The 16967-nt window shown below is 44.0% G+C and overlaps 1 protein-coding gene across 3 annotated transcripts in view; it reads right to left on the reverse strand.

Moving 5' to 3' along the window:
* Positions 1-16967, reverse strand: part of ABL1 (ABL proto-oncogene 1, non-receptor tyrosine kinase) — an 84636-nt gene that overhangs the window by 33548 nt on the left and 34121 nt on the right. Inside the window, exon 1 of one of the 3 annotated variants that reach the window (XM_064469133.1) lies at positions 1470-2028. The exons of 1 other annotated variant lie outside the window; for it this stretch is intronic. Coding sequence is in view for 1 of the 2 variants with exons in the window: in XM_009514475.2 (XP_009512770.2) it covers positions 1470-1554 (85 nt within the window). In the remaining variant the exon portion in view is untranslated. Of the gene's footprint in view, positions 1-1469; positions 2029-16967 lie in introns of those variants that run through there. One more of the 3 variants, XM_009514475.2, reaches the window with a different exon arrangement.

A 16967-nucleotide genomic window follows, 5' to 3' on the forward strand; every position in this document is an offset into this window, starting at 1 on the left:
TAACACCCTTGCAACATCATCCTTTAGCATTCATTTCTGCAGGGAAGAGAGGCCCCAGATGCTCTGCCTATTCTCCCAGGGCTGTGTTGAAAGATCCGACAGCACAGAAAGGAGGCCCAGCACAGCTCAGAGCTCCTCCTCACCACGCAGCCTGGCCGTGCCCGAGCAATACCAGAGCCAGGGGACACAGACAGAGGTTTTATAGACCTAAAAGATCACAGAAGAATTCAGTCACATAAGAAAGATAAAGTTATTCATATGCATCCGCCCACCATTAGGTTTCTGAAACTTTAAATAAATAAAGTCAGCCCTCTGGAAAATGTTCTTTGATTTTAGACAATAGAAAATTCTTCAGACCCGCTAAATGCATCTGACAAATACAGACTCTTGATCTGAAATTTCTTCCAATGGGTTTCCCACAAGAAGCCATCTGTAAATTTTGAGATTCCCAAGCAATGAATTTCCAAGGACCATTTCTCCACTTCTCCACTGAATATTCGAGAGTTGAGCAACAGCAACTTGCGATAGGCCCCAGGAAATCAGCTGCTGCCTTTCGTGCCACTGATTTGATGAGTTAGCACGGTCCTTCTGGCATGCGGATTATTTTTACTGAAGCAACATTCAGCAACACAAAAGAAACTAAAAAAGCCTGGACCGCCCCAGCGGGATGGACACAGCCCCATTAGCACAGAGAAAGGGCCGGGGCTGCACGGGGGGACCCATAATGCTGCTCAACAGATGGGGTGCAAAGCCATGCTGGGGTGAAGAACTTGCTCGAGGTCATGCCAAGCAAAACCTCAGCCCAAAGTCCCCCAGCCTGGCACGGCGCCTCTGTCACCAAGGCTTTCAATCCGGACTAGTCGGGTCCGTATGTTTAACATCTCAGTGCCTACAAATAACCACAGCTGTGACTCAAAAAAATTACCTTCTAAAAGTAAACACACAAGAAAATTCAGTTAAATCAATGCCTGTGGAAAGCAAACTTACAAGGGGATAACCAAAATGAACTAATGCACGCTGAAAATATTTTACCGATGGCCTCATCTAAATTTTCTTCCTGAGCCTGGAGTTGGTTTTACCATCCTCCTCTCACGTCCAAAATAAGGGAGATCCTTCCCTGGGCAAAAAACTCAAAGCTGAGGCCTGAAGATACGGCTTTGTTTATGGGCTCAGCAATAAGATCACTTGACATTTTACAACCATAAATGGTAGAGCCGCGCTCCCTTTGTATACTGCAGTTAATGAAAGTCACCTGGGGTCTGGATGCCGCGTACACCGCTCGGTTCCCTCGCCCCCGCATGCGAAAGCCCAGCCTAAAGCTGGCCAGGACCAAACATCTCCCCAAGCCTGGCCCCAACTTGCGAGCAAGGGATAAAACTCGTGTCTGGGATGGCGGCGGGGTCGGGCCGTGCCCCCCGGGAGCGCAGCAGCCGGAGCTCCGACCCTGGTCCCCTTGGGTACTCACTCACCTTCCAGGTAGCAGCTGGAGGAGGAGGAAAGCCCTTTCTTCGATTTGCAGCCCACCAATTTCAAGCAAATCTCCAACATTTTCATTTGTTAGAGTTTGGCTTCGGCTGTCTGATTTCCCTTCCCCCCCCTTCAGCTTCTCCTCGCGCTGTCGAAATATCCAGTAAAAGTCTAAAAAAGTCTAAAAAAAATCCAGGAAAAGTCTAAAACAAAATATCCAGGAAAAGTCTAAGAAATCCACACTCTGAAAACCATTACAAGGGCGAGCCCGAGAGGCAGAAAATCCTGGGGCCCCGCGTCTCCTCTCCCGGGGAGTTAACTCCAGCCATCTTCCCTCCTTCCCAACTCTTTTGGCGGGAGAGAGAGGGGGAAAAAGGGGGGGAAAACAAAAAAAAAGAAGATAAAAAGCAAAGCCAACCAAGTTGGACAGAGTCACTTCTGCCTGCCGTTGGCGGCAGCTGCCCGCATGCCGCCGGGCGCTGGGTGCAGGCAGGGCTGCTGGGGCTCCGCTGCCAACAAAGGGCCCCCTTCAGCCGCTGCCTTCCTCCATGACATCAGGCAGGCGAGCAACGCCCTCGCTCCTTAACCCTCCTCCTGCCTGCACCCTGCCTGCCGTCCCTCCCAACGCCAGAGAGGCGAGGGTGAAAATCAACAAGTTTCCCCTGCCTGGGAAAGCCCTCCTTGGTTTGGGAAGGGGGGAATGGCAGGATTAAGGAATAACACTGCTGCTTTGGTGCTTTGTGCATGGGCTCTGTTAAACCAAGTGAATTTTAGGCAATTGTCAAAGTCTTAAAAGCATGCCATTTCACAGCATATTAAGGGAAGTGTTTAAATACTGAGCCTTGTAACAGGCAGAAATAAACTGAGAGCTATGCCCATTCGGAATCCAGCACAAAAACTGCAGGGGAGGGAGCTGGAGGTCCTTCTCCAGAAGACGCTGTCTTAGCAGCTCTGTGATAATTACAGGCAAACAGATTCAAATCTGAGCTGATGCAATTACACTCACAGGATACCACTCCTCTTGCACAAGGGACCAAAAGTTTTCACTCTCCCACTACCTACTATTCTTTTCCCCTACAAACTGTGCCTTTCCCTTGCAGGTTTCTCAAGGCTACATCTTAATAACTGCTCTCCAGTTTTGCATTTTTTAATACATTTAAAACAACAACTACTTTTGTTATATATATTTATATTCTAGATGTAGATATATATATTTAAAATATCTATCTATAAAGGCGATAGCAAATTGGGTGTGTATACAACTGCATTTTTTTTTTCCCACCAAGAAATCCCGTTTCATTGGGGTGCTTCTGCTGCTCAGAGCAACAGGTGCTCAGAAGTGCAGAGTTCATCAGGGGTGCGAAACAGAGAGGCTGGGGAAGATGGCCTGGGAAGCCGACCCTATCGCACACTCCACCGCAACCTGTGGAGCACTTGGTGTGTCACACGCAGGATTAACAAAGCAGCAAATCTTCATTTGTGTCCCTGAAAACTTCCCTCCACATCTGACAGTTTATTTTGGCAAGGCTGCTGACTAGCTAGTGCTCTTTTGCCCTCCAACGTTTTCAAACATTTAATACTTTAGGGGAAACTGCATGCTTCCAGCATCTGAGGACCCTGCCTCCAAAACAGCAAACGTCGCTCACACTCTTTAAACATTCTTTTATAGCATTACTTTGTCTCAGTCTTCTGATCCATGGATGTACATGTGAAAGACAGCTTGGAAAGAAATCCTTGGTCTCTCAACCCATATTGAACTGCAATAATAGTATTTGCATTCTTTTAAATGCCACAAGTCACATCATTTCTAGCAGAGAAATCACAGTAAGGACAGTGCGATGTTCAAAGCGCTTTCATGCTTTTTCTCAGAAAATATGAACATGGATATCCCCATTTAATAAACCAGGAAACAGTGAGAGAACTTAAACGTTCCCTCAACTTGGTCCAGTGAAGAGATGAGGCTACAGATCCAATCCCCCACCTCTGGCAGCCAGCACGTGCATTAGAAAGACAATGATGCAGTTGTCCCCATGTTCTCCTTTCCTCCCTCCACTTCTGGAGGAGGATTTCTATTTTATGGAAAGACCAGAGTTTCAAGAGAAACCAACACCTATCTGCTTGTTCCCTGCCCACCTAACCTTGGATGAGGCTGCAACAGAGAACATGTGCAGAACTGCACTGGGCAGGGGGAGGAAAGAAGAAAAGAAAAAAGAGTTAAAATTTGGAGGAGAAAGGTTATATAAATCACAGGAGGAGCTCAGTCATCACGTGTTTAGGCCCAGTGTCGTGTTTAGGGAGCTGGGATGAAGTAACATTGTAAGAGCAGACCAGGCATCCTGCACGCAACTTCTTTTCCATGTGAGGAGCATCCCTATCCCGCTTCTCCTTCAGCTGCAGCTGTAGGAATGCAGAACCCCCATAGCTTTCCCCTGGCTGTACAAAGGCTGTCCCCCATGAACGCCACCCAGCCATTACAATTAAGGTTAATACAACGAACGCTGGCAGAATTAATGCGGATTACATTCCTGATGAACTCCTGGGGTTCTTATTCCAGAAGAAGAATGCCTCATCTCAAATTAAATTAACCCGCTTGCAGAAGAACCTCACTGTAGGAGAAAGGCATCACTCGGGGAGTTAAACACAAAGAGCTAGCTATCCTGGGATAACTTCCTCTGTAGATAAACAAATTAATTCCCTTTATGTTTCCATGCAGACAAGCTTGTGTGGTCCCTCTGCTACAAACTTCATCCTTCAATGTTTCCTCTTTTGTGTCAGGGCAAACTAGGCTGTAAATCCTTTGAGCAGATACCCTCTGCCTTTCCTGCATGCCATGAAATTAACTGGCGATACAGAAATAAAAGCCATATTGGTAGTGTCACACAGACTCAGCTACTCTTACGGCTGACATCCATTAATCCCTTTCATGTCTGTTTGTCATATACACATCTTAGAACGAAATCAGTCATGAAAAGCGTGCAGACTTTTTGACTACAGAGTGACTGATGCAACCTTCAACTCAGGCCTTCTGTTGCAGAATGGCAAAACAATTTTGGTTGGGAGGCAGAGTCAGAAGGTCTCCAGTTCAGCGTCCTGCTCAGAGGATGGCCATCTATCTAGATCAGGTTGTTCCAGGCTTTTTGCAGCTAAGCTTTAACCAAGTCTGCTGGGCAGCCTGAAAACACCTTTTATCCTCTTATATCTATCCAGCCTTGCCTTGCTGCAAGTTTTAAGTGTTGCTTCCCCTCCTTTTGCTGTGCACCTCTGAGAACTCAGAGTCTCTCTGGTTGGGTGGTTACGAGCACGCTGGGACCCCTTCAGCCCCCTCTGCCCGGACGGGCGAAGGCAGCTCCCTCTGCCCCGGGAGGCACTGCCTGCTCCAGCCCCCGCCAGACGCCCTCCTGCATGTCAGCGTCTGCTCGGGGGGAAGGAGGGAGCTGGACACCATACTCCAGATGTGGCTTCACAAGCGCCAAAAGGAGGGAAATAATCACTTCCTTCGACCTGCTGGCTCTGTTCTTGCTAATGCAATCCAGTATCCATTAGCCTTTATTGTTCATGCTCATACAAGAGCACAAACCTATTTAGCCAACGGCCCTCATGTTTGAGCTTCTTCTAGCAAACTGCTATTTGTTCTTTACTTTCTTAAAACTACCCGAAATTTGAGGGCACGTTTTCCCGAAAGAGAACAATCACACGCGCGCGTGCGACAGTGGCAGCGAAAGGACTAGACTCCACGAGCAGAAAGTGAGTTTTGGCATGATCCCATGACGTTAGCAGCTGGAGTGAATTTTGTTGTGATATCATTAAAAACAGCTTGAGTGCTCATCACCCATTTAAAAGCAGAGCTTAATATTATTTTAAAACACTTTTCTGAAGCATGGAAAGGTAACAAGAGTTTGAAGTCCCAAACACTGGGCATTTTTTGATAGGCATGCTCAGCTGGTTTGGGACGGAAAAAGTCACTTGAACCAGAAGCAGCACAAACTAGTGGTTAAAGCAAAGGAGTAGGAAAGAGAGCAAATTCTTGCTTACAGTTATGAGTTACCTGTGCTTTATCTTGCTGCTCTTTAAATGCAGCCGAGAATATCCCCACAGGTGTTAAAGACTAACTCAACTGCCAGTTGTAAAGCACTTTGTCTCTGGATGTACAAAGCAATGAAATGGAGAATCACATAATCTGTAAGATGCATTTTTCTTAGCAAGTGATAAGGTTACGTGTGATTTGGGGGCATTCACAGGTCACTGTATGATTAAAAATAGGTCCATGCCACAGAGCGCTGCCACACTGCACAGCTCTCTTCTGATGACATCTTTCACGTAGTGAAATAACACATTCTAACACCATGACCTGATTAAAAATATATATGTATATGCAAATGATCACAGAAGCCTATGTTGAAATCCATGAATGACCAGAGCATGTGCCATAGACACAGCTGTAACAAAGCTGGGCTTTGATCCGATAGCAAATGCAGGATTGCCAGTTTTCCTGGGGGCCGGTCCAGCTTTGGCTGACAGATTCCAATTTTCCTTAAGGTTTTCAGATCCTCCACCGTTAAACACCTCCATACACTCTTAGATACAATGTGCCAAACTTTTGGCAAGATAGTGGTGCGTATTAAGATTGAGAGGACTAGCAGCTCTAAAATCCTGGCCATTAAACTCTACCTTCTTGGCACATGCAGCACAAACCACTGTCTGACAGAGACTTGTAAAACTGTTTGCAACAAATACAACTTCAGTGGGTCGTGCACGTTAAGCCGTGAGAGCTCTACCATGGTATGCCAAAGAAAGCCCAGAAGAATTTGAGTCCCAGATTGGCAGGGCTGAAGCCGAGTGCACACCCCACACCCAGCCCATTAGAAGCCACCTCAGACTTAAACAACTGTCTCTCGAGTCAGTCACCTCTTAGACTCAATAATTGTTCACTGACACCTTGTAACTACGCCAACGACAAGTGAAAACAAGTCGTCCAGGATACTCAGACATTCTCCGCTTACTTGGCAATGACAGCACGACACAAAAAGGCAATTACGTTTGTGATTTATTTGTAATACCTGCCATGTAACAGGTAGAGGGTGAGAAAAGTCCTTGTTGGTATTTGCACACAGAATGACTACATTAGCCCACTAAAACCTTCCAAGTTTGTTCGCACACCTAGGAAGAAAGCCCAAGTGACCAAGACACTGAAGGATCTCTGACAACCACTTGATCCCTCGTGATCACCAAAACAGTAAGACCGCTGGCATTAATAAAGTATACCCAGACAGGACTCAGGTGGTTTTAATGCTCTGCCCAGATACCTTGCTCAGATGAACCTCTGTGCCTTCAGTGATCTCTGTAATGCCACCCCGAGATTCGCCAGCACCGCCCTGCCTCAGAACTGCTCTGCCATTGCCTGTTTTCTGCCAGCTTTTCATCTAGGCCTCTCTGCCTTTCCTTTTCCAGTTTGTGTACAAAACACTTCTATAGAGACCAGCATGCTACCTTTCCATTGAAGCTCTTCTCAAAATTCAGCTGACATGTTTACAATAGCTAGTTAAAATAGCATATTAAAAACAAAAGCCTCTTGCTACTGTTCTGACCACTCTACAATAGGCATTACTGTAAATAAAAAAAAAAAGCCACACATGAATTTGAACAAAGGCTAGTTAACACCTGAGGGCAAAGAGTGTTTTGCTTCCTTCAGAAACCATCTAGCGCAGCACGAATGGCCCTGCAAGAACACAGAGAGATTTCTGCACATACAATGAAATATTAACAATTCCGGCACTTGGACTTAGCAAGTCCCACTCTCACAGGACAAAACCTTAAAAAACAAAAGTCAGGTTACAAAAAGTCCTCTGTACACATCAATAGAAACCAAAAGATTTTGCAATATAGTGTCTGTATTTGTTGTTTTTCCTCCTTGATTTAACAGATGTTTGTTATTTGCAATTTTCATGACTGAAGGAGGCGGCTGAGAAGTGGTGGGATTTCAGGGATGGGATGTTCAACTATTTGAAATTCCTTTCAAGCAACAGGACAGAATCCTTCTTTTTAAGGTACTAACAAGGCAGAGGGTACTACCAGATTCCTGCAATGGTGGTCTGTCTTCACCACGCTCCTGTAAAAAAGCAAGATGGGTCATGCGCTCCCCAGGGAATTGCCTGGGGTATTAGCATTAGAAGCCTGCAAGGTTAAATTCAAGTCCAAAGGGGCTCTTCACAAATCACTGAAAAGATTTTGGGCCTCTTCCAATAAACGCTTTTTGGAAACATCTGCAGGCAAAGAGAAACAAAGAAGCATCTTGCACATTTCAGAGCTGAAAAAAATTGCAGCTTACCTTAAGGACACCAAAACCACGCAAACTCCTACTTACTACAATTACTTAACTTTCATCGCCTGGTTGGTTTATTGAGGTTGTGAAAGAGGGAGTGGGGACTGAGAGTTTCTGTGCCATAGTTTAGGGATCCTACTCAAGTTCAGTATTTTCTGCCAGAGCAGAGCAGAGAGGGCTCACGGACAGCCAGGACACAATCAGAAGAGATACATACTTGGGAAGTATCAGAAAATAAATTTTAGAGAAGTTTCTTTGCCAAATACTGACTCAGATCTTGAGTGGGAGCATTTCCGTATTTCTTTTAAATGAAGAGGCAAGGAAATGCAGATGAAAAGTAGAGTTAAAACAAGAGGTTAAAACGGGGAGTGCAGAGCTGATGACTGCACGGGCTATCTTGTGTAAGTCTAAGCACATCCACAGGAAGAGCCAGGAGGACCAGTAAAACATGTTTTAGTCCCGACAGTAACTAAGTGGTTAATTTCTTCCATCCAAGAGCTGAAAAATCTGCCAAAGCAGAAGACCAGGCCTAAGAGATCAAATTACACATGAGGAGGGGGTGGAAGGGGAGAAGAAGAAAAGAAAACAAGTATTACTGAACCACTGCTGCATTAGACCCAGCAGGGATTCGGAGGAACATGGAGGAGGTGAGGTTTATCCAGCACTATCTCCCAGCAGCTGAAGTGCCTGAAAAAACACATGCTTGGTTGTTACGCCCACCTTGTCATTCACATTTCGGGAACATCAACCTGTACTAAACACCCTAACTCTGGCCAATATGAAAAACCTTCTGTGCATCAGCTATTCAATTAATATTACTGGAACAGCTGAAACTTCTTTCTCCCACTTGCTCTCTCCACCCAACCTATGCAGTTGTGCTGCATTTTCTGTCCCAAGTGGCGAGTTTAACTTGGGGCACAGCTCCATGAACATGTCCGGCACACTTGCTGGTGCCACAGGTATAGGAATCACCAAAGTGCTTGAAAAGCAACAAAACAAAAGAAAAATCTTGCATAACAGGCACAAATAACCACCCACCAATAAACAAATAATCCATCAAACCTAGCAGCAATTCAACTCCTTTGCCTTCAGGTTGATCACGCAAAGGAGGTCTCACATCAGTATTAACATTTTCACAGCTATTTCAGGGCAAGCGAGGGCTCCCTACCCAGCCATACACTGCTCCTCTACTCCTCGCTCACCCAGGCTGTTTCAGCATTGCATTCTGCAAAGATTACAATCATTTGCTGAAATGCAGAAGATTTAAAGTAGCACACACAGCAACAGGACACTAAGAAATTCAATTGTAGGGATCACTTTTCTCTAGGGATCTAATCCTAAACAGAGTTATGCTTCTGAATAGTACCGATACGGATGGTCAGAAACCTTTACAGGATCACAGCGTACACATTTCCTGACACTGTCATGAGTGTACTTTAAAACCCCCAAAAAAACCTAAACCACAAAAAAAACCCAAACAAACCCCAGCAAAACCAAAGAGTACCTTCCAATCAGGAATTCATTCACAGGGAGTACATATTTTCTGAGAAAGTAGAGGCCCTTTGTAACTACACAAATATAAAACCATCTATAACACTATAAAAGATGCTATATAAAAGAATCTACAATCACTTGATTTGAATTACAGTGTTTATCCACCCTCAGATTTGCAGGTGAAGTGCCTGGTGCTCCACAGCACTAATTGCTTATTATTCCCAGTACAGAAATTAAATGTATAGTCCCAGAAAGGAAAAGCTTCCAGTTAATTAGAACTGCCTGCAGCAATGGTTCCCTCCAAACAGCTCAGCATTTTATTTTGTTGTCAGGACACAATATAAGTTTTAAGAGTCCTGCTGGGACTATGACGTAAAGGCAGGACCAGTATTTTCTCTTGCGAAGGCTGGGGCCAACAGGCAGAAACTTCAGATGGAAATAAGCTAGTTCACTGTGACGACAGACAAGTGTTAAAAAAAATAATATATATATATACACACACACACAGACCCCTCCATCCTGGTCCAGGTGGAGCAAGGATGCAGAAAGAGGAAACCATTTTACTTATGCACTGCTGAGCATGGACAGATGCAGCTCAAGTGCTAGACATAGTGTTAAACTTTCACAAGGGCTTAATACACTGTTTTTCAATTCCTAAACATAAAAACACATTGAAAGAAGCATTTTAATTTGAACTTTTTTGGAAAAGCTAGGGAACATTCCCTCTAGATTGCACCATTAAGACAAAGCAGAAGTCTGATGCTGAATTCATCAGGGGTAAAAGTTCTTAAATTAAACCCTTTCAGGACGAGTTTCCTTGGTATGCTTAAAAAGTATAATGCTTATAATATCTGCATTTACAATTAGAAAATGGCATGAGATGGTGGAATACCTCCATGTTTTCTGCCTTTCCAGGCAAAAGAGTAAAGATAAAGAAGGTGTAAGAAAGAAATCAGTGCTACTGAGCTCCAGTAACCCACAACTCTGCCTCTCCATGTATTGTGAGAAATCCAAAGTTCCTTTCTATTCATTCCCTCTTTATCCTACCTGCCCGTCATTAACCAGAGCCATTCACAGAGCAGATATATTACATGTGGTCTGAGGTTTACAGCTGTTGGCGTGAATAAAGACTGTAGATTCTGTCTGCCCGCATACCAGACAGAAAATAAAGAAAAGTGCGGAAGTATAAATGAATAGCAACAGTCAGCACCCTAGAAGCTATCCAACCCTGCTCCCCACTAGCCCTAGAGCTGCCACATCTTGCATTTCAGGCTCAGCTGAGTCACTTCACTGTTCACAGGGAGAAATGTTGATGTTGAAGACCTGCACAAATGATTAAATTTTTAAAAAATTAAGTAAAATACCTGCCACTGCTCTGAAAAATTGCACAATGGAGCAGGAGGGCAGGAAGCAGAAATGTGCTACGGGCAAACATTGAGATTACTGGGGAGGAGATCACGCTGACAGAGTGAGGGTCCTCAGCCAGTTAACCCCATCTAAATGCAGAGCGCCGCAGTCCCACCTTTCCCATCTTCTCCCTTCTGTTGGCACTGGTGCTTACACAACTGTGTGGTGACCAGTTCAAGAATGTGAAGACCCTCCTCACTACACGTTCATACAAATAACAGTGCTGGTATCATGAAGGGGTCAGGAGACCTGCCGCTTAATTAAAAATGCTGAGAAAATAATCTATAGTGGCAAGCACTGAGTTGTATAGACAGCTTAGTCTTACCAAGCTTCTCCACTGAAAGATCTACAAACAAATCCAAAAGAAATAAATGTGAATGTAGGAGTGGACCAGATATAGATGCATTTCATTAATCATTTAGAAACCATCAAATGGACCACAGAATCATTCAGCACTGGGAGACCTGCTTCCACCTGCAATGGAAGTACTTCAGCCAGCCTTGAGGAACTGGCCATGCTTCAGTCTGGATCTAGGGAAGGCAATGCCTCAAATTCCTCAGAGGTGACAGACACCCAGATATGCAACACTGCTGCAACAGAAACAACGTGCTCTGAAAATACAGCTTTGTGAGAAACCCTTTCTTGGGTAGTAAGTTCCTCTGTAGCTCCCCTGTAAGCCTCTCTTGATTCCGGGGGTGTTCCATGAAGTTCCAAGTAGAAGATACCACCCTGTAATTAAATTCACAGCTTTTCGTATTTCTGATTGAACTCCAATCCATACTGAAGTCTCATGTCAGTGATATATGGATCAGCTAAACTCCATGTTATTTCCACAGATTTCAAGCCTGTGGTACAATCTCATATTGCATTTTCTTGTTCTTGCATTTTTCCATGAAGAAAAAGTCATACAACACTCTCAGTAAAAATAATACCCAACACTTTCTGAAGTTGCATCTCTCTCCCAACATGCTGCAAGAGGAATGGAAAATACCACATAGTGCCCAGGTAGGATATGATGGACATTGGACTTCACCAGATGGTATCTGGTATAAAAATTTGGGTTTACCTGGATTATACCTCAGACGTAGTGTAGAAAGCCCAGACTTAACTTTACTAGTCCATGGTGTACTCAAGACTCCCCGTGCAAGTTCCTCTGCCTGCCCAGCCAAGTTAGATATGTTATATCAAGTTATTACAAGAATAAAGACTAAAGCCTATAAAAAAGTGAACTAACACAAGCAGCCTAGAACATGTACCACTGAAGGAGGAAGGCAGGCTCTGGCTTCAACCAACAAGAGGTAGGAAAACCCAGAGTGAAAGCCAACTGGTTTTTGTTAGGCCACACGTCCCAGTTCTCTCCCTTCTCTTGGTTTAGCTGAGTCCTTGCAAGTCTCACACCTGGAATGTGGCCAGAGGATTTTCACAGGGTGAAAGAGCTGCTGTGTTCCCCTAATCCCTCCCTCCAACACACATGGCAGTTAGGGTGCCGTGTTAGCAGGAGAACCTATTTTTAAATTAGTCAAAGCAGAGGAAGGTTTGGAGAAAGAAACAGGACTCGAAATCTCCAGCAGCTCTGGCATCAAGGCGGGATGAAGCCAATGCATCACTTCATATTGCATGGGTAACAGAAGATACTGAAGAGGTAACGCAAAAGGATTTTAAGCCACATAACGCACCATTTATAAGATCAAGTAAAAGCACAGAAGAAAAACTCCACAGACTATGTGATCTCTCATTTTTTAATTGTACCTGAAGTGTTACATAAAGGATGTCACAACATCGTTGGGAGGATTAGCAGGTTATTGTTTTGGAAAGAGCTCATAATAGCTTTGTTCGCTTTTGCTTCACTGTCAAATCCTCAAACAGGGTCTGGATTAAGATTAAAATAATTCTAGGCAAAAAAAAAATTAAGGGAAAATACACCATTCAGCTTAATCATATGCTCTAGGAATAGACATGCCGCAATTTTATTTCCAACTCTTCTTTAGATTTCTCCCAAAATTGTAGATAAACCAGTTACCCAACTTGTGCCTCCATTTTTTCCAAACATAAAAGATTTTCACGCCCCTAGGTTCTGGACAAGCTAACTACAAATCAGGTCCCAGCCTTGAAATCCACGGTTAGAAGGTACTAGATGAATGTGAAACGTTCAATAACACACCCGATCCACCAACTTCCAGTTTATAAAACACATTTCTCATGTACTTCAATGGCACTTACATTCTTTCCATCAAGTGGAGCTGCCTCACGGCAGCGTGGCTATGGCAAAGGGCAGGATATAAAGACTCCTGACATTGAACTTGATGCAGGCTTTTCACAGCTCGCCCAGGGCGTGTTCAATATCAACAACACGTCCTGCACAATCCGTGAAAAGCCTGCACATGCAGAAATTATAACAGACATGAAAAGGAGCTAGATCCAAGGATAACAGACAATTTTTTCCCCTTGCACAGAAATGCTTCATTTGTATCTAAGAGAAAGAGGAGGTTTTTGTGTGTCGGAGGACCAAGAAGCCTATCCCACGGGGCAAAACCAGGGGGAAGCAGACATCTCGGATGACAAGCTGTTCCACATAAATGTGCTGGGACTCCCCGAGGTCTCTAACACAGACAGAGGAATAATAGAAATGTAGTGAGCTCTACAGCCTAAGGACAGAAGTGCTCCAAACCACTTCAGTCTTGAAAGCTGTGAGGAGTCAATAAAGTTGCAGTACCTTAATTGGAAAATAAAAAGGCTTCCACAAATGCCTGTTAACACTGATTACTGCCTTTTTCTGAATCTGCTCTCTTCAAGCTTCTTGTAATATCATAAGAAAAAGCAAACATGAGCAGCAATGAGGAACAGCCTATTCTGAAACCACTTCCAGGAACAGGGATTGTTTAAACAAAATACATTAAGTGAAACCATCTGTATTAAGGGTCAAACGCCATCCGAGGCTGAATGTGCAAAAATAGCCGTTTTTCAAAATTTGGGCAATTATCCCTTTGTTGTTTTTGTTTTTAATACGAATAATCAGTGGCATGGAGATGTTATCAAGGGGGTAAAAGCTTGAGTGAGGATTTTAACTCTACAGCTCCAGAGCCTACGGTGCCAAGAAAACTTGACTATTTATCTTGGTGCTACCCTCTCCAGCGCACTCAGAGGAAGGTCTTCTCAATCCCATTCACTGAGCATCCTACAACAAAGCAACGTGCAGTCCAGCACGGGGGGTTAGGCAATTGTCCCTGGCTGGCTCCCCACAGGAGGGGTCCTCCCTAGCACTGCGTCAGTCCCCAGTGCCAGACAGTCAGTTGATCTGAATCACAAGGGATGGTGCTTTCACAAGACTTGCTGGCAAAAGGTAGGTGACAGAAGAGGTTCAGGGGAGGAAAAAAAAGGAAAAAAAAAAAAAGACAACTTAAAGTTACAGAGTGATCAAAGATGTGTTTTAACCTGTTTCAGCAGGGGAGGCTAGTGCTGGAATTCAGTAGGATTCAAAGATGCTCAGCCGTTGCTAAGGATAATAAATATTAAGCTAAAATATTCAACATTTATACGAAGCCTGCAAACAGGCACCTTGTAAGAGACTGACACATTGTACTGTTTCAAATATATGTTGATCCTTTCCCACCCCAAAGGATTCACACAAGCCTCATCCAACTTATCTGAAATCTAACTTTAATCGGAGCGGCACGGAAACCACAGTGCCTCAAAGCAAAAAGTGAATGGCAGCAGATCTTGGACACTAAGCTCCTCAAGTATTTATTTAGACAATGTAAATTGTGAACTGATATCACTATACAAAGGGGGAAAGTGCCACGGAGGGGATCCTGCCCTCAGAGATCCTGCTCACTGCAACAGAGGGGTAACAACTACATCTGGGTATGGTCTTAGTCACCTGCTGTGGATTTGATAATGTCCAATTAACTGCAGAAATATTTCCGTATGTATCACTAGTGAAGTCAGACTGCAATCAAATATTGCAGCTGCAAAGGCAAAAAACTCATTAATCATTTTTTCTGGAAACCAAGCAGAGGCTGACAATGGAAGGGAAAACTACGATTCATTTGGTTTCAACAAAACTGCCAGCAAGAAGGCCAGAAGAATACCAATTTTGAATTTATTTTTTTTTATTAACATTTACATGCTGACATGTAATGCCTGGCAGGTTTTTAAGCGGACAAATATTTAATGGATCCAACATAAATGCAAATGTCAGCTATCAAAAGTCAAATTGCACAGCTATGATGTAATGAAATAGCTTTGCTTTATGGGAATGAGGTCACAGGTTTGAAATATGGCCTTAGGTGTAAAAAAAAAAATCTTTCACAGAAGTTGCAAAACTGTAATGCAATTACTTGCCCAAGTCTAAAATTTTATAGATATTTAAATTCAACTCTGAAGATATAAATGAGTCATCAATTTGCATAAGCATTGCTGGGGACCATATCACTCTTCAATCAAAATGAACTAATGAAGCTTTCACGGCCTGAATATAATAGCTAGAGCTAAACTATAACACTGAAGTGCATGCATGTTACCATCATAAAACATTTTTATATTCCTGATAATAAAGTGTCAGAATAGCCTGTACACATAGAAGAATGCACAGGTCAGTACACAACCCAATGGAAGCAAAGTCAAGGAATGGGTATGTTCAGAGCAAATTAGCAAATCCAGGGGAACTGAAGGCCCAGCGGGGAATCCCACTGCACTCATTCAAATGATCCACAGTTTCAAATGAGCTAACCATAGAGAGGCAGCAGCAAACCCTGGGAGCTGGAAGATTTTTGATTTAGCTTTGCAGAGCAGGATGAGTCCAGGCTGGTGGGACAGACAGGAACATTCATTCAAGATGCTTCAGCACCCTGTTAAGTAATATAGCCACAATGCCACCCCAGCAGGACTCCCGAGGGAGCCCAAAGACTGAGCTGCCCCAGATCAAAAAACCCAAACAAACAGGAAAAACCAGGTTTTCTCATTTTTCTTCATTCTTGGCTCTCCAGAAACTGGTTCTTTTCTTTTCAGAAAAGTCACTAGAGGATCACCTTACCTGTAAGGGATAGCTAGCTTTGATGCATCTTACTCCATCATGCTCAGATAAAATCAATGAAGTTCAGCACCTGAAGTTGCATTACAAGTCCTCTGTCCCAGCAGTGGAAAAGCTTACCCGGAGGGGAGGTTTGTCAGGGTTTTTTGCTATGTTCTACTACCTCTACCAGGAGGAACAGCCTCAGCCTGTTGGCCTTGTAAATGAGGAAAACAGGGTCTCACTTCTGAAGCAAAAATAATAGGGATTCAACAGGGAATACATGAAGCACAAGACATTATCTTTGACTTCACTGTTACACCACTGTATGGGTACTTTTTCCCTCCAGAAATACATCTTAATGATTAAATCATCTGTGGCTTTGAGGTGCCCAAATACTACAACGTTTTCAAATAAAAGCACCAAAGCACCAACAGTATCACAACAGACATTGGCTATTTTACCTGTGACAGGAACCAAAGAGCACACCTACTCCCTGAAACGACCTCCTGTGAATCAACATTTGGTCTGAAGGAAGGAGATATCCCATAGCCATTTTGTCTAGCTGTGAGTGGATGTGAAGAGAAAGAGCAGTGTCCATTAACAGCAAACCTCCCCACGGTGGTGGCACCAGCAAGAGCTTCTAACACCCTCTGCGACCCAGCTGGGATGTGGGCACATGTTTGCAAACCACTCAGTGGTCCTTAGCAGGACCTGGTCTTCCCAGAGCAGGTGAAGGGGCCCTATGCATTGCAGCAATAGCATAGCTTGTGACACTGGAAACCATCCCAAATGTGAAGGCGGTTGAAAACATTGAGGAAAAGGATGAACACGGGCCAAATCGAGAGGCTGCCCCCCCTTCCTTCCTGCCCCAATAAATTATTAACATACCAAAACACACATATCAATGAAGAATTCATGGAGATTCCCTGAATACCAAAATACTGAGTATAATGGCAAGCAGAACTAGCTTAACACCCTCTTCCAGTTCCACACCCTGCCCCGGGTGGATCACTCTTATAAAGCTCCACTTGTATTTACAGCAGCAAAGTCCTTATGGAACCCCTTCATCACCAATGCCTTCGACGAATACAGACCATCTCTAAACAGAGCAGTGGCCACAAATGCTGTATCTTTAAATCCGTCCCCATTTCATTTTCCAAGTTTCTGTTTGAGCCGTTACAGCTCCCTCAGGACTCCACTGACTCACTGCATTTTCTGGATGACGCAAGCACACTCTTCTGCACAGCTTCAAAACAGGCTCCAAACATT

The sequence above is a fragment of the Phalacrocorax carbo genome, chromosome 18, assembly GCF_963921805.1.
Source record: "Phalacrocorax carbo chromosome 18, bPhaCar2.1, whole genome shotgun sequence".
Lineage (NCBI taxonomy): Eukaryota > Metazoa > Chordata > Aves > Suliformes > Phalacrocoracidae > Phalacrocorax > Phalacrocorax carbo.